General features: G+C 45.5%; 1 protein-coding gene across 1 annotated transcript; it reads right to left on the reverse strand.

Annotated features, from left to right (window-relative positions):
* Positions 1–812: 812 nt before the first annotated feature.
* On the reverse strand, positions 813–8,337 carry TAGAP (T cell activation RhoGTPase activating protein; the record flags this gene model as incomplete). Its single annotated transcript, XM_080941817.1, has 9 exons — positions 813–2,053; positions 2,743–2,857; positions 3,431–3,626; positions 5,042–5,151; positions 5,623–5,784; positions 6,285–6,451; positions 7,802–7,868; positions 8,169–8,222; positions 8,311–8,337. 9 exons carry the CDS (start codon positions 8,335–8,337, stop codon positions 813–815), a joined length of 2,139 nt encoding a protein of 712 aa, XP_080797943.1.
* Between the last annotated feature and the right edge of the window lie 9,790 nt (positions 8,338–18,127).

An 18,127-nucleotide genomic window follows, 5' to 3' on the forward strand; every position in this document is an offset into this window, starting at 1 on the left:
TCTCCTGGATTCTAGCTTTCCAAGGTGTGTGTTTGGCCTGCAGTGAGTATATATACATAGTGAACAATCACTGGCTGAATGGACCAGCGGGTGGGTAATGTTCTTGATGGATTTGTATTTGAGGCAAAGGATAACATCAGCAAGTAAGGAACTGTCCAGAAGAGGGCAGTTTATTGTGAATAATAAATGAACTGCACCGAAGTTTTATGACTCTCCAATGCACACAGCTGCGCAAGATGTAACCGGCCCACAGAGGCTCAGAGTGCTCTGCGTGAGCTAACATTCCATTAGATAACTGAAGGATCTCCCAGTGTGGCTGACCAGTCTGTTCCCTCCTGTGATGCTGGTTAGTTGTCATAGTCTGCTTCGGAGAAGATGCATCAGAGGCTCAGACATTTCTGCCTACATGCAGCTCGTGGAAAATGTGAACACAGGCATGACATTTGCTGTAACATTAAGAAAAATAAAGACTCTTTTTCTAACCAATAGAAACAAGCACCTGAGGACAAACAAAACAAAACAAAAACCAACATATAACAAGTATAGAAGTTCATGCAGGAAGGGATGTATGTAGACACATTTTGCATCTAATACCTTGTATATAATACATGTTATACATTTACTACATATTGCACAAACCCGGTTACGCACTGACACAATCTGACATCACTGTGTGGGTTATCCTCACAGAGGAGAGCTCCACACGACCTTCTGAATAAGCTTATTTATGACTTTTGGGAAGCAGATCAACAGGCAGTTCTCAGCAGTAGTACCTTCACATACAAGTTAGCCATGGTCCAAAGTCTCCTTTCCTAAATGTAGGATTCTTTAGCACATCGGAGTTGGTCAACCTCAAAGACCAAGTGGCTGTGTTGCAGCCCGAGACAGTCCAACTTAGCCTTCTGCATGGACTCGGACACTGTCCTCAACCGGTGTAGCTCAGATCTCCCCCGAGTTTCTACCGACACACGGACAGCCTGACTCTGTGTCCAGTGCTCAGTCACGGAAGACAATCTGTGTCTACCAGGTGTCCCTTCACTGAGGCCACCTGCATGGTAAGAAGACATGGGGGCCACCGCTGTGCTTTGCTTGAACATTCTTGCCCTCATACTCCCAACTGTCTGGCCACCATAGGCTGTGAGTCCCAATGTTTGGTAATAAATGGCCTCTTCATAAGATGGTGGGCTTCCTGGCTTTCTCACATCCACTAACTGGAACGTGTTATTGAGCGAGAGGGCCGAGGTTCCAGATAAGCTGAAACCCAGAGTTTGGCTTTGGATTTCTGACTCATTTTCCTGGATGATTCTGCCAGCTAGCTGGCTCTCTTTCCTCAAGTCCTTCTGGAGCTGGTCTCTAGAAAAGTCTTTGGATTTCTCAGACCCAATGCTAGAGGTCCGGGGCAGCACTTTCTTGTGAGACGCAAAGGAAAATGACGTGGAGTGCTTTCTAATCTCTCTCTGGGGTTTGGTCTTGTCTGTCTTTGTGTTGAAACTCTGGTGTCTGCTGAAGAAGTTTCTCTTGGGACAGGATGGAGAAGGCACCGGTGAGCTGTCCAAAGATTCGCCTGCGGAGAAGCTGGAGAAAGTTTTGAGTTCGGGTGCCTGTGGCGATGCTAAACCTTGGGGCAAGTTCCTTATCTTCGAATCCACTGGTCTCTTGGGTTTGCCTTCAACTGCTGGGAAGACTTCTGTAAAGGGATCTTCGGCCTCATCACCTTCAGAACAGGAGGCTTCCTGGGGCAGCTCGAAGCTATCCTCACTCCTCGTTTGCTTTTGCTTGGTTATTGGGCCCACGAAGCACTCTTGTGAGGGTGACATGTTGGGTTCAGAGAACCGCCTGTCTTGCTGGGCAATGGAGCTTTTCAGCCTGGCTACCATGCTGACTCTGGAGTCTGAGCTTGATTCACAGGTGTTCCGGGGGCCCCGGGTATCCAGGCCAGCCTCTGTGGTAGTGGGACCCTCCAGCTGCCTGCTGGGAGAGGCAACACCACTCGTGGGCTCCACATCCGGGTCATTGCTGTCATAGGCTGAGTCATTCTGCAGAGTCGACACATCTGGGGAAAATTAAGGAAGAGTTGAACATTCTGCTCAGGCTCTCTTAGCGACGGCACTTATTGTAGGCCACCATATTTAAACCGATGGGGCTTTGATGGAAGTGTACTGGGGCTGGATCTGACAGTAAGCTGATTACACTGGAACCTTGCTTCTGTCTAAAATGAACTTTAAATGGTAAGAAAGCGGGAAAATAAAATGGAGAAGAAAGGCAAAGAGATGCGAGAAAAGGAAGCTAACATCGATGTTATTCTCTAAGGTCTATTGATCTGAATTCCTAAGATTGGTCTTTTGGGTAGCTCATGTACTAGATCAGTGTCCATTTTGATGGCCTCACATTCCATTGTAGAGCTGGAATTTCCTTACTCCAACCCATAGCTGATGTTGACTTAATAAAATCAAGAGTTATGCATGACTCAGAACGGGAAGGAGAAAACTCCAGATCATTACAGAAAACGGGCAGTGTGTGTGTGTGTGGGGGGGGGAGTGTGTGTGTGTGTTTTTTGGGGGGAGGCTGTGGGTAAATCTAATAGCAAGGTCTCTGTGGTTAGAATCCTTACAGAATTCTGACTTTGAATCCTTCTCTTAAAGCCAGGGATTCTTTGCATTGCTGCTCTGAGCACCTATGGCCAGCAGGAACTTCTCCCCAGAACCACACTCAAGTTTCAGAATGTTCCGTACTGTTCCGTACCTGAACTGTCAGTGTGTTCCAGGGAGTCATCAGAAGTGACGCGGGAATGAGGTGGAATGTTCTCCCCAAATATTTCAAAGCAGTTGTCAATGAGGAATTCCACCAAGAGCTTAACCTGTTTAAAAAAGAAGAAAAGAAAAACAGTTCTTCAGCTTAAGTGCATTCATAAAAAAGGTGGCAAGGAATGAGGACAGATCAGGGTCAACTATTCAGGAAGTGGCAGAATTAAGACAAGATCCTTTCATGTACCTGAAAAGCACATCAGAATCATAAATACGCTTTATTATTGTATTTTTCGAGGCATGCATTTTTTTTTTTTCAGAATTAAAAAGAACAACTTTGAGGTAACTACAATTTCATCTAAGGAAGTACTTGTCCGCATTTCTAGCTGAACAGACAGCATGTGATACCCAGAAGAAAAAGAACAGTGCTTTTTTTCCAGCTGTGGGGGTGATGCTGTGTCTGTTACTCTGCTCTGTCTCCCAGGACAACAGAGAACGCACACGTAGCTTCAGCAAATGCAGGTTTCTATGAGCAGAGAACCAAGACTAACACATCCTTGCAGTTCAGACCTCCACTGTGGGCTATGAGTCATTTGAGAAACTCAAACCACAGTGTTTCAGTGCTTGGCTTTCTACAGAGAGTGGGCTTGTGACCAGGGAGTTTCTCATACAGAGGCAGGACATACCTTACTGTTCAGGTCCCTCTGGGCCTGGAAGGACAGGCTCTGGGCGTTCTTCAATGTGAGCACGTTGGGCCCGATGCAGATGGCTAGGTTGCTGGAGTCCATCTTGCTGACCTCAGCGTTCTTGCTGATGAGGTGCAGCACGTAGACCAAGTGCCTGAGCAGCAGGAGGTTGGGCTGGGGGAGGCGATCGGCAACCCTGGAATAAAGTTGAGGGATGATGGTTTTCCACGTAGTTTTAGTACAGCCTTCTGAGAGCTTCCACCCAAACCAGACTTCCTTTAAAACGAGGAAGGCGTATTTTCACAAGAAATAGTGTGAAACACTCGTGCAGGGACTCCCTGTGGTTGTAGGGGACTCCGGTAGTGCCCATCTGTATCACACACAGGAATGCTGACTGTCAATCAGAGCATTTAACGGCCACAGTCCGCCTGACATTTTGAAAATAACTTTGCTACGTCATTAAACTGTGTCAGAATTCTTCCTGTTTCAAGCCCTATGAGAACCGACTGGCTTTCTCACAGCTTGTTTAGACTCTAATTTTCAGATGGAGATTCACTTATTTTTATATCCCGAGAAATCATTAGAGAGAACTAGTCTGTAAAAGCATGTTTACAGCTAGAGCCAAGGCAGTTCCTCAGTAAAAGCATTGCTCTGGTGATGATAAATTAGATTCTATACATTTTGATATTTTAAAACTTGAAGTAAATTCAACACATGGGTCCTTTTCATTTCTTAGGGTTATTTTTAGAAAAGACTTTTATGTGCAAGTGCAAACATTGTGATAATTCTTGTATTTTTTGGGGGGGTGGATAGGAGTAGAAACTATCCTCTTTTTGGTAAATATTTCATGGAAAATACTTGGCCAAGGGGACAACTATTGCATATCGATGAGCTTTCTGAGGACTTGGCAAGAGTGCTGGCGTGCTAAAGGAAGGCCTCTGGGATTCTCCGGTGATGCAAATGTCATATTTCCACTTTTAAATGTAATTTCTGCTAGCTATTGGGATTTGATCTTTTCTTTTTCTTTAAAAGATTTTTTTTTAAAAAATTAACCATAAGAATGCAGTTTGCTGTGGAAATTTATGAGCAAAACCATCTCTTTCAAGTTGCTCTGTGGTGCCATCAGGTGGGTTGGCAAGATGCCAGTTAGTGATGCTAAGGATAACTCTAATCTTGTTGTCTAGCTTGTGGAATGCCTTTTAAAATGACTCCTGTGTTTAGATTCCCGGATGAATATTGAGGTTTATTCTCTGCTTTATTTTAGCAGTCCTCAGACACACCAGAAGAGGGCATCAGATCCCATTACAGATGGTTGTGAGCCACCATGTGGTTGTTAGGATTTGAACTCAGGACCTCTGGAAGAGCAGTCAGTGCTCTTAACCACTGAGCTGTCTCTCCAGCCCCTTACTTTCTGCTTTTTAAGCAGTGCTTTATCTTGTTTGGGTAGAACTACTTTCTTTAAATGCCCAGCACTTTTTCTAGCTTCCATGACAGGAGCAGAAGGGTAGTTCCCCTCAGACTCCCTGGACCTCAGTTTCTGAGACACACGTGTACAGTTTTATGAAGGACCGGAGACGGAGGTCTTGCCTCCCGCAGTGAGAGAGGACTTACTGCTTCAGGGCATCGATTCTGTCCTCCTCGCTGGGCTTCTCCAGGGCGCCCATCCAGTCCTCAAAGAGGTCACAGGAGAGCAGCTTCAGGGGGATTCCTCGGAGGAAGTCCTGGAGAGAGAACAAGGTGCACCCAAGTCACATTTACTTCCAAACTCATCCAATACTTAAGAACCCCCAGACACCAGGATAGTAAGGTTCACTGGTGAAATCTGGGGAGACCAGATTTATGAATGGATTTGGCCATGGGGCAGTCAAATAATGTTTTAAGAGAATTTTATGCCACCCTTTCTGTTGAAACCTATGGTCATTGAACCAGAGGTGCTTGTATGAATAACTGAAAGGTTTAACTGAGAAAAACTAGCTAGCTAACTAACTAACTAACTAACTAACTAACTAACTAACCAACCAACCAACCAACCAACCAACCAACCAACCAACCAACCAACCAACTAACTAACTAACCTAAACTCCCAGATCAACTGGTTTTGCCTGGCATGATGCAGTGCCAGGTCCGGGTCTCTGGATGAGTCTGTCAGCGCGCCCTCAACAGGCCATCTGGTGCAAATGCCGCAGGCTCACCTTAAAGACCACAGCCAGGAGGTGCACAGGGAGCTGCTTCAGATTCACGGCGCCCCCGCAGTTAAGCTCCTCCTTCAGCTCCTTGCGGGCTTTCTCGCTGGCTGCTTTCCTGAATATTCCTTCAGTGGAAGGACCTTTAAGGCAGAGGATGGTGAGGATGTCCTGCGGGAACAGACACAAAACAGTTACTTGGAGGCATACACGGAAACCTATCTGTAGGCTCCTGCTACTGGACGAGAGGCTTACAAGCATACCGAAGCCAGCGCTATCAAGGATGCCTTTTGACTCACTTTTCTCAAAGGAGGTAAGTTGTGAAGACATTAATTTTGCACATTTGAAAATTATTTTGGGCCCCCTCTCTCTTCTCAAATGCTTCCGTAGAAACAGTAGTTTACCCCAGAGACATCCTCCGCTCCCTCTCTGATGAGTTTTTAAAGTTTCAAATGTCCCGCCTTCTTCAATCCACAAGACAGAGGACTGAGGGAGGGCTCGTCATTCAGAGAATATTGAGGGACAGTGCAGCTGGCAGTCAGCTCCTCTGCTACACTGGACAGCAGGGGAAGCTGTCTTTGAAAGTTGATGTCCATGATGTTCAGAATTCCCACAGACTTTTCAAGTCCCGCAGGAAAGGGATGTAGGTTTCTGAGTCCACACACACCTACCTGGATGGGTCTGGGGAGTGTGCCCTTCTCCCCACAGATGATTGACAAGGGTTGATCAAACAGTGACACTCTCAGCTCTGGTTCCAAAGACCCAGAGAAGTCCGATGAAGGAGAGAGTTTTCTCATGAGAGATGGCCAGGACAGCACTTTCTTTCTCTTCTTAACTTCTGTAGCCAAGGAAACAAGGAGATAAAGAGAAAAATCCACGTTAATAACAAGCCAAGAACCTAACATCTAACCTATAGCATACCACGCTGAAAACAAAAGAAAAAAAAAAGCCAAAACCCCAAAACCCCAATAAACCCACTGTTGAAAACTCAAGAAGGCCAAGGGCATGAACCGTGATCTAGAAAATTCAACCCCAAACTGTTGTCAGGGCAGCCAGTCCCTAAACATCAACACTAGTGTTCCTCAAAGGCCCCACCTTTCCTGTTTTTTAACCTTCACAGCTTTTAGCTACAGAAGACTAGCAAAATTTAAATGGTGCAGTTCAAAACTACCCATTTTAACATATTTCCAGTGACTACAGAGAATGTGCTTCTGATCAAAGGATATTATTTTAATTTATTTCTTCGAATGTGAAAGTCATTCGAATGTGAAGAGAGGAAGTGTTTTGCTTCCTTTCAAAGATCTTCTAGAAGATTCTGGGTCAGGCTGGCTGTTCACCTCCAGCCCAGTCCCTGGCCACCGCTAGAGGGGGCTATATCACTCAGGGGATCCTGCAGTCACCGAGTCCCAGCTTTATGTCAGAAGTTAGTACTCTCTGTTCTCCAAGCTCCATCCATCAACGCTTGACACTTAGCCAAGTATCCTACCCGTCTGACAACCAGAAAACTTGTTTGTAATGGGTACTGGATCTCAAAAATTCCCTATCTTAATTTTCTCTCCACTTTACCTCCCACCTCTCCCTCAATCCACCCCTACACCCCACACCTCACCCCTGCTTCTAATTTTAAAGGACATATTTCCTAAACAATTATTATTATTATTATTATTATTATTATTATTATTATTATTATTATTATTATTATTATTTACATATTTTGTATCAGCAAGTGGAAGAAAGACAAGAATGAGAGGTCCCATCCTGATACTTTGGGAGAGATGGTCTGATCTGATATATATCGTAATAAAATGTGTTTTGAAAGATGGTAAGAAAGGATGCCTGATTCTTTGGGGTTGAAGATCAGCAGCGATTGCCTCCCAGGCTCTTAGGTGTGGTCTCCACTAGAGAAGGAAGCAAGGGTTGGAAGGACAGTGTTTGTTTCTCCAGCCTCAAGGCCTGCAAGATCTGAGACTCTGCAGCCCACCTGGAACCCCCCTGTGGAGCTGGTCACTGGCTATGGACAGAACCTTCTTTCCTACAGCCCTGGCTGTCTTAGTCAAGGGTTAATGTTCTGCGGTCTCTCAGAACACTCAGAAAACCAATTCTCAGTAAAGTAAAAGCCCTGTGGTTTTTGCAAACTGAGAGCAGTAGCTGGGCGCGCAGGAGAGATCAGTACATTTTCAAAACTCACCAATTAGCTGGCAAATGCTATCTTCACTGTCGCATGATGTCAGCAGTGGAAGCGCCTTGATATCACCCTGAAAACACGCATGCCATTTAAAATCGTGACACCCAAAGACACCCCATCTTCCTCCACAAAATGCACATGCAGCCTTTTATTCATCTTGAACATTAAGTCAGATGCATTGATTCTGCATTTTATCTTCTCAGATCAACATCGTTTTGGAAGAGCTCAACAGACGTGTTGAGATTGTAATTGCACTGACAATTAAACAACCCAAACGAGCAACAAAAAAAAAAAAAAAAAAAAAAAAAAAGAGAGTGTCTTTTTCTCTAATGACAGGGCAAATAGAAAGCTGAAAACATTACTTTCTTACCTCTGACTGACATTCAATTAATGTCTCCATGTTGTTGGCATTAAGGGTTTTTGACTAAAAGAGAGGAAAAGGAACGTCAGCGATGGCCCTTCAGCCCTTGTTATGGACAAGATGAGCAAGCAGGTGCAAAGGACTCACGTACACCATCGAGACTGCTTATCAGCTTCATTGGGGTCGAGGCTGACAGTCCAAGGGAGATTTTTGCTACCTCGAGGCTTTGCTTCTGTCTACAATAAATCATAAGTGAAAAGAGTTATAAAAACAGAACAACCATTTCTGTCAAATTCGAATTTCAGAGTCATTTTGGAAAAAAAAAAAAAGACCCAGAGCTTAAAGCTACTGGATTGAAAAGTTTTCCTTTAAAACCAGGCTCCCAGTAAGAGACATCCTGAGAACCTCATCCAACTTCTCATTCACATCTTTATCCAAATGAAATAAAAATTCCCAAGTTTCCACGAAATAAGATAACATCAGTCTTTCTTACTAAATGTCACCTGTGATTGAGAGCAACCTCTGAGAAACTTATTCCTAAATTCTTTAAGCCAGACGTCTTGGCTACCCCTAACTGTTGTTCATTACTAAGTTCCCATCAGGAGAGCCCGAACACAAATTACAACAGCTAAGACTTGTTTTTTTTTTTTTTTTTTTGACTGTTCATACTTATTACATTAAAAGCTCTGTACTCTCATGTAACCCAAGTAAGACAGAAATTTATTTCCAGGACACTATATACAGTATACGGAAACAAAAGATAACATTTACAGAATCCCTAAGCCCCCAAGTTGCGGCTGACACACAGCAGCCGGACATTCTGTATTCAGAATCTTTCCAAGGCTGACACATATTTCTCAGGACAGCTGTTTTTTAGTGATACTGGCTCCCGAGACTTCAGGAACCCAAGACCCTCGACCCACAGGGCAGTTCATGTGCTGTCCTGTTAATCTACAATACTTACCCAGCAATGGTCTTCAGCAGAGCTCATTTACCTCTGGTGAACTGAGGAAGATGGGGGACACAACATGATACTCTGACCCTAGGAATCCACCCACAGAGACAAGGCACTGAAACCCTCGGCCTCATGTGCTGTGCATTTTATGCAGTGGGGGCGGGCAGGTAGAAACTCAGAATCTTGCCAGGGCCGGAAGGAACATCATGGGCTGTCTGTCACACAGCCGGAGCCAGCCAGAGACTGCTCCGCTCTCACTTCCTCCTTCCTTTTAGGGCAGCGCCGGTTCTTTCCCAGCCTGCTCCTCCCCTGATTGCCACCCCCATTTCAGAGTAAAAATGTCCACAAACTACTAGGAGTGGAAAGCATGGTATATGAAACATAAGAGATGGCTCTGGTTAATGTGGTATGTGCAAATGAGAAAATGTAATCTGTGTGCACACATTTTTTTTCTTTCCTAGTTGGTCATGCCAGCCACCTTCCCGCTTTCGGTGTCCTGTTTGGGTGCTGTTCCCTTTCACCCCCTATCCTCTCTGTCCACCAGGACTAGATATTAAAGGCACATCCAGGTGCAGGGTGTTGCTATAAAACCAGGACAGGGACGGAGGAATGACTTCCCCTCTTTGAAAATTACCCCAGTTTCTTTGAAACTAGGGGAATTGCCCACAGAGATACATTTCTTTCTCGTGTAGAGAACCAGAGCCCTAAGTTGATTGTGAAATGCAGAGGCAGTCAGACGGGCACAGATGTGTTCATTTTAGAGCCAACAACTTTGCAAAGCGGAGTAGAAGGATCAACATGTTTGTCAATATTGTGGTACCTCTGGAAAATTTAAAAGAATGAAGCAGTTTGAAATGAAGATGCTATAAATTATACTGCGTGTAAAATTGCCCTCCAATCTGGCATCTTCTGTTACATGACCTCTCTTCTTCCCTTGAGACCACATCAGATGCTGTGTGGAAGTGGATTGGCACCACACCTCAGGACTATGGCTTTGAATGTCCCACTGATAATTTGATGTTTGGCTCTTCGGCATTCTACTGAATTGTCTGAGATGTTATGATTTTGGTGCTGGAGATTAAAACCTGCCCCTCAGAACACACTCTATCTCTGAGCTGCACCCCAAACCAGGGGTTCTCTGGTGTCACGGGCACTGCTACTCTGGAGAAAGTCTTCTCTCCTCTCTAGGCAGAAGGCTCTTTCTTGGCGGTGTAAAAATGGAACCCACTTTACAAGAGTTTTCATCTTAATTCAGCGTTCTCTTCTGAGATGCAGAACTCTTAGACTCAGCATCTGCCGTGTCCCCCAAAGAGACGCAGCTCAGCTCTTCTTGAGATGGAAGTTTTCCAAGCCTTGGTAAAACATTGTTCTCCAGGACACCGGCTTTCCTTCTGGGTGCTGTTATCATGAGCTCTGCATATGCTTCTGAGGTTAAAATGTAAGCCCGCTAAGTCAAGCCTAACGCCTTTGTATTGTATGTGCTGCATACTTATTTCAAGAACCTCGCTGCACATAGTTGTAAGCACTCTGTGCGGAAGTGTGTCTTCCTATGTCACGGGACGGACAACTAGAGTTCCTTTGGTCATAGCCGCTCAAGCCGCTCACCGGGGCTTTCTGATCCTGAGCGCCAAACCTGCCCATGCTTTCCCTCAGGGTGACTCTTCCAGTGGTTCATTTGTGAGTGAAGACAGGTCATCTATACCTGCATTGTCAGGTCAGGGGTCCTCATGAGGAACACTTAGCTAGCAGAGACTCAGATTTAGAACAAAGTTCTGAAACTTCAGACTGGCAATCACTTTCGTTAATAATAAATAAGCAAACACAATTCGCACAATCAGTGATGCTGTGACCTGCAGAAATAGCTACATCAACAGACTTGTGTGTGCTTGTGTGTGTTGCGTGTGTGATATGTACATGTGTGGAATGCGATGGGAGGCCACAGTCAAGTGTATTCCTGTGTTTTATATTATATTGGAGACATGGTTTCTTTTGTCGCGATTGACTAGCCAGTGAACCCTCTCCTCTGTCCATCCTCTGCCCATGGCTAGGGTTATAGGAGCATACTACCATGCTGGCTTTTCCATGGGTACCATGGATCCGAACTTGGCTCCTCATGCTTGTGCAGTAGACCCTTCCCAATGGATCCATTCTCCAGATCCCTACATGGACACCTTTTTGCCTATAACGCTTCATGGACCAACAATGTTCAACTTTTAGTGACCAAGGGAGATGTCGAGTTACTAGCCCCCCACCCCAAATCCAGCAGGAACCATGGCAACAGAAAAGAGTAACCTGGGACCTCACATTTCTAAAGCAGAAGAAGGTTGGCTTTTACAGAATCCCACTGTTGATAGCAGAACCCAGAGGAGAGACACTGATCAGTATTGGCACCTGGAGAGTCCAACTACCGACACCCAACTAAGAGATACATTTGTGTGACCGTCAGAGAGCCACCATTGGCAGATGATCTGTCTGGCTGTGGCACTGAAGAGAGGCTCTTTCATCGATGAGGCTCTTTCCAAATGCTATGCAGTAGGAGTAGAGTTGCATGTAGAGCTGTCGGTGGCCTGTCCCCTGATTCCGAGAAGCTCCCAAGAATACCGATGGCAGTTTTCATAGCAGTAGAGACATTTGTAAAGACAGTGTGACATTTGGAAATATTCTCGTCTTTATTTTTTTTTTTAAAGATTAAAAATAACATTTGTTTTTATTTTATGTGTAAGACTCTGGAACTAGAGTAACTGGATTGTAAGCTTCCCTATAGACGCTGGAAACCAAATGTAGGTCCTCTGCTAGAGCAGCCGGGGTCCGTAACCACTGAGCTCTCTCTCCAGCCCCTGTCACATTTTTCAAAGAGGAAATTATATGTGTGTGTGTATTTGTTTGTTTGATTTTTTTATATCTTCGTTCTCTAGCCCATTTCTTTGAAGAACAAGCTTGTATCCCCCTGCATGACATTTCGTCTTCAGTTGATGGGAAGAAACCCAGATGGCTTTTCAGGGTCAGGTTGAAGAAACCTCACTGAGAACCACACTTGTAACCGCGCTTCCAATTCCAGGACTCGCAGCACCTGGTTCCTGGTTCTAACCAGCTCTTCTCGATAGTTTCGGCTTGGTTCTCACTGTGGCCAGTCTGTAAGGACAGAAGGCTCTGCTGTAGGGGTCATGCCTCATACACTGTGGTGTGTGTGTGTGTGTGTGTGTGTGTGTGTGTGTGTGTGTGTGGTGTGAGTTGTGGGGAAGTACCTTTGTTCCTTTTCCAACTTCCAGTCTCAGCAACCACTTCTGTCTTGCCTGTGGTGCACAAGACCTCTCGAACCATTTACCATGAACTGTTTGCCCTGCCTACCTGGGAAGCCGCTACCCAGGGCAACAGTTCTCAACCTGCGGGTCGTGACCCCTCGGGGAGGAGGCGGCAAATGAGCCTTCCACAGGGGTCACACCAGAGCTTCTGCATATCAGATATTGGCATTACAGTTCAAAACAGCAGCAAAGTTACAGTTATGAAAGACCAACAATATGGTTGGGGGGTGGGGTGTCACCACAACACTTGGAACTGTATCGAAGGGTCGCCATATTAGGAAGATTGAGAACCACTGACCTAGGTAAAGATCCCCATATCTCTTCACCCCATGCCCAATCTGCACAAATCCCTACTTTCCCAGAGAGTTCATGGTTTCCTTAAAAAAATTCAGCAGCACCTCAGTGCCTGGCCACCTACAGCTTGACCTATAGGCCAATCTTCTTGAAAGTTCAAGTTATGGATGAGTGTAAGGGGGAAGGCAGCCTTTTCTAGAAGTTCTCCTGACTCTCGTTGTGAGCATTGAGTCTACTGCAACCCACTAAAATTATTCTCCAGTTCTCTGCATCTGATAAACTGATGGGAGGGCCACCCCAACATCTGCCTGCTGGAAATCCTACCTTGGCCCTGAACCTTGCTGAAGTTCCATCTCCTCTACTAAGAGGCTCTTTCCCCTTGGACAGAGTCTCTAGAGAGCAGGCAGTGGTGGTGGCCACTTTATCCTTTTACGTTTCCAGAAGAGGGTTGTTTTATAGCAGTCACACTGCATGCCACCATTTTTTTCTACCAAGGCCGTTTGAAGAAATGAGAACATTGAAATCTCAGTCCAAATTTCTCAAGATTAAGAACTGCAGGGCTGGACAGATAGCTCAGTTGGTAAAGTCACGGCAAGTTCAGATTCCCCCACTGTCCCAGGGATGTCCTTGTTAGACAACACAGAAGAGGCCCTGGGAATCAAGACTTAGAATTAAGGTCTCAGGTTGGGAAGCAACCACAGTCGGGTTAGCCTTATGGGCCCTGTAGCCTTTAAGTGAGAACTTGAAATTTAGTATGCTGCACAGTATTCTGGCCTCTCGAGTTTGTTTGTTTGTTTTTTTTCTTTTTAATATGGTGACTTCTTATCTTGACCCCTAAGAGCCAAGGACTGTTAAATAGAAATATTTAATCTCAGTCAGAAGAGGAGAAAAAGCTATGAGGTAGAAATCTTAAAATCATGGCCACGAGAGCTGGCCAATTGGAATCAAGAGCAGCCTAGATGGAACACAATAAGTAATAACTCAGGGTTGTTGGTAAGAAAGTAGATTCTAATAGCACAGGCGGTAGATATCTGCCTGGCTTTAGAGCTGATAAAGGCTTATTATAAATGAAAGGTCACGGGTGTCTTTTACCTGGGAACTGAATAAGCAAAGGCGGGGTAAAAGCCCCTGAGTGAGATTAAACATTTCTACAACATAAGGCAGTTGGTAGGCAGGTAAACAGTAGGAGGTTTCCAGACCTCCAAGGCTCTCTGTCTCTGTCTCTGTCTCTGTCTCTACCTGTTTCTGTCTCTGTCTCTCCTTCTGTCTCTGCCTCTGTCTCTGTCTCTGCCTGTCTCTCCCTCGGCCTCTCTCTCTGTCTCTCTCTCTGTCTCTCTCTCTCTCTCTCTCTCTCTCTCTCTCTCTCTCTCTCTCTCTCTCTCTCTCTGGTAGAAAAAAGGTTGTCCTCTCTCCAAACTTTAACTCTTATTGAACAGGATTACCTAAACCTCCCTGAGGCTCGCTGCGACCCCAGCATCCCTCTAAGACTGCACAGCATCACCGCATCATGCAGAGTCTTCCCTTATGCTCACGAGCACCCGTGTTTTGGCAGTTACCAGGGCACACAACTTAGATTTCCACCTCAGATACCGCGATAATTCATGTGTCTTTGTGTCAGGATACAAAATGGCCTCAATATAAAATAATATTTGAAGAACTCCATGTATTTAAAAAGCTGGCCTGAAATCCAAGAAAGGTTAGGACAAAGTGATCTTTGAAAATTGCCTTTCTCGGTTATCGGGATCCAAAGGAAAGAGAAATAAAACATCCTGCAAACGGAGCGATTAGAATCTGAGTTGTGGATTTTTTCAGACTTTCCCCAGTGCCAGTGGCCGGCAGCTCCTCAAGTCACAGCATACATCACTCTAAGAATCGAGGAGTCCCCCCATGCCCCCTTTAAAATTTCTGAGCCCATTTTGACCTGAAGAATTGAGCAAAGAAACCAGAATAATAGAAAGATTACTAGAGCAACCAAAACACAAATCCTCACATTGCAAGTGAGTAAGTTTTTGAAGAGAAACTAAACAAAAACAGCACTAAAATGGACAAGTGAACTTTTTTTTGTTACAAAAGTCACAGGTGGTGTTTGTAAAAGTCTGAAGGAGAAATGTAGAAACCTTAGGAACGAGTTTGGTTAGTCCCTGTCTTTTAAAAATGTCTTCTGTAGTCTAGTTTTTTTTTTCTTGTTTTGTTTTTTATTCTTAGCACTTAATTCTTTTGTCCTGTGTGTGTGTGTGTGTGTGTGTGTGTGTGTGTGTGTGTGTGTGTGTATGTGTGTTCGTGTAGGGAGGTCACCCAGAGGTTTTATCTTACTATTTAAAGGTTTAATTAGTTAGGTAGGTAGGTAGCTTTCTGTGGGGAACAGATCTTGCTACATAGTCCTGGCATATACTATGCAGTATAATCTGACTTCAAACTCACAGAGATCCAACTGCCTCTGCCTCCTGAGTGCTGGGACTAACGGGGTGCACCACTGCACCAGGCCCCTTACTTAAAGCTTTTTAAATGTTTTATTTTGAACTTATGGCTCCTTTCTCACGTTCTCAGTCTTACTTGGGAAGCCCTTAGCAATACCTCTGGTAGTAGATGCAGGCAGTGGGGGTGGGGTGGGTAGGGGTAGGCAACCACTAAGCGCTACTGCACAGGGAGTCTGGCTGGCGAGTGTCTCCCACAAGAAGACAGCCTGGTAATAATAAGCCTGACATGACAGCCCTCAGGGGGAAGCAGATGGATCAGCCCAGGGTACATGGAGACTGTCTGTGGGAGTTGCCCCCACACTTAACTGCTCAGTCTAATCCTGCCAGGGTCCTCCTGGAATGGCAGAGAACAGGTTCCAGATGAGATCTTTGGGGTCCACCCCTCCTGGACTCTCGCCATATAAACAAGAATCTGAGGCTGACCCCTCCTGCCCTTGGTCCGTAAAATTGCACAGAAAACTCTTGAAATCATTAGACATCGTTTGTGTAAACTCACACCTCTACTTTAATTTTCAGATGTTGACTGGAAAACCGTGAGCAAATATCTTTGGTTTTTTTAAAGTTGTGTGTCTGTCACACGCACGCGTGCACAGACACCTCCTTGATGGAGGCACATGTAGGCCAGAGGTCAACAATGTCTGTCTTCAATCTTCAATTGTTCCCCACCTGATTGTTTTGAGACATGTGCTGTCCCCTGCCTCCTCTCCCCAATCCCCTGCCTCTCTTTTCCTCTCTCTTTCCCTCCCTCCCTCCCTCCCTCTCTTTCTCTCTTCCTCTACCAATCTGGAATATATCAGTTTGGTTACAATGGCTGTACAGTAAGTCCCAGGGGGCAGGGGGGGCTCCTATTTCCACATCCCCAGTTGGATTATAGGTACATTGTTACTTTGTGTAGCTTTGTTTGTGGACGCTAAGAATCCACACTCAAAGTTCTCACACTTGTGGAGTAAGCAAGTACTTTACAGATGGAACCATTGTCTCTCCAGGCCCCCAGCCTCACGCGTGCCATTTGACTAAACTGTGACATGTGTGCCATTTTTCAAATGTTCAGAGTGGAGTATGTGTGGCCACCTCCAGGGTGAAGGGCTCCGTGAAGCTCTGACAGAGGCTTCATCCCATAGCTCTGATTTTGGCAGGCTCGGGGTGGGCCTGAGAGTGTGCATGTCTCCAGAGAGGCGATTGCAGCTACCTCTTTAGAGCCATAGTTGACAGGCTATTTTGGTGTGTCTTGTTAGTGTTTGGGGAGTTAGTAGTTCCTTTGTTTGGTTACTAGCTCCCTCTCCCCGTTGTTGCAATGTTTGCCCTTATACCCTGTCTCCCAGATTAGATGGCAGGCCATCAAGATGGAGGAACTCATTCTGACCCAGGGACTCGGAACTCCTATGTGCAGTTCACAAAAGCTCACTTTTCAGAATGACAAAGAGACAGGTTCCCTGGCAGAAGACAGAATCCTGCTTTTACTGTGCATTTGGCCTTAGTTCTGCACAGCAGTGACATGCTCAACCACGTCCTCCCAGATGAAAATATGGGGGTTGTTCCAAGGGCACCCTTGAAGCTTCTTTGTTAAGAACAATCGCCAGGACATTTACTAGGTGACTGAGCAGAGATATTCTCTGCTCGAACTCTTAGAACCCAAGATCTACCTGAACAGACCCTGATGTGTTCATAAAGAAATAAAGAGAAGATATGTCCCGGGTTTCAGCACCAATGTTATGAAAAAATAAAGAGAGCAGAGGGGTATGTTCTATGGAGTTGAGGTGAGGTGTGGGGGAAGGGAGTGCTTCTGGAGGACCAATCTTGGGGAGGGGAGTTAAGGAGATAGTAGGGGCAGAGAGAGAGAGAGAGAGAGAGAGAGAGAGAGAGAGAGAGAGAGAGAGAGAGAGAGAGAGAGAGAGAGAGAGAGAGGAGGGGGCTAACAGCCTCATTTATAGTGTCAGGTAACTGTGGGGTGGAGTTTAGATAGAATCCTAACAAATGCCATTAACTTATTTCTTCCCCACCTCAAATAAATGGTATTCCACTATTGCTGACTCCCAGTTGCCCTGGGTTAAGAAAACCAAAACGAATTGCAAATGTGTCAGTGTGCTCTGAGCCTGAGTCACCTGTGTGTCCCAGGTGGCTGCCCCTCACTCAGCACTTAGCTACCCATAAACGTATTCTACGTTCCCCAGACAACATGGTAGATAGGGCTCTCTCTTGCCAAAGGGAGCCAAGGCAATTTAGAGGCCATTTCTTCCCAATCTTTCTTGATAGGTTTCAGAAGCATCGGGAAAATAAACAAAACCACCAATCTTTCAGGAACAAAGTTAGAATTTATAACAATGCATAGAGACATCAGTATCTCTTGTGGTGTCAGGGATGGAACACCATCTTGCCTTTGCTAGTCAAGTGATCTGCCACCAGGCTATCCCTCAGCCCAAACTCAACAAAGGACTCCAGTAGGCCGACAAGCCTGATAACCATGTCTTGGAAACAGATTTCTGGGTAAACGGACCCAGCACTTTTGTGTCCAGATTCTTTCCTGCTGCAACCGTGGATGGTGGGCAGCTTACTGAACGGCAGGTCATAATTCTTACTGGAAAAGGTAAAGGTTTCAGATTCTCTCCACCAAAGAGCTCACCACCCAGGAGTTGCTACTTCCCCAACTCCCTCACCGATCCACTTGTCATAAAATGAGAACATAGAACGGCCAATTCTGCTGCAATCCTGTGGTTGATTGGATGTGGCCATTACTCTTTGCAGCGGCTCCTATCAAGGGACAAGGTCTACTTCCCCTGTTCTTGAAGCCACTTGGTCTCATGACATGGGGAATGTAGCTACTCACATGAATGTTGGTCAGGCCTACAGCCCAGGCTCCCAGTGGTCACCGCAGCTTTTACTTTTATCTTTGAGGAAGCCCTGAGACAAGATGTGAGGACACCAGTCTTCCCCTCTGAAGTG

Source organism: Micromys minutus, assembly GCF_963924665.1.
Source record: "Micromys minutus genome assembly, chromosome: 30".
Taxonomy (NCBI): domain Eukaryota; kingdom Metazoa; phylum Chordata; class Mammalia; order Rodentia; family Muridae; genus Micromys; species Micromys minutus.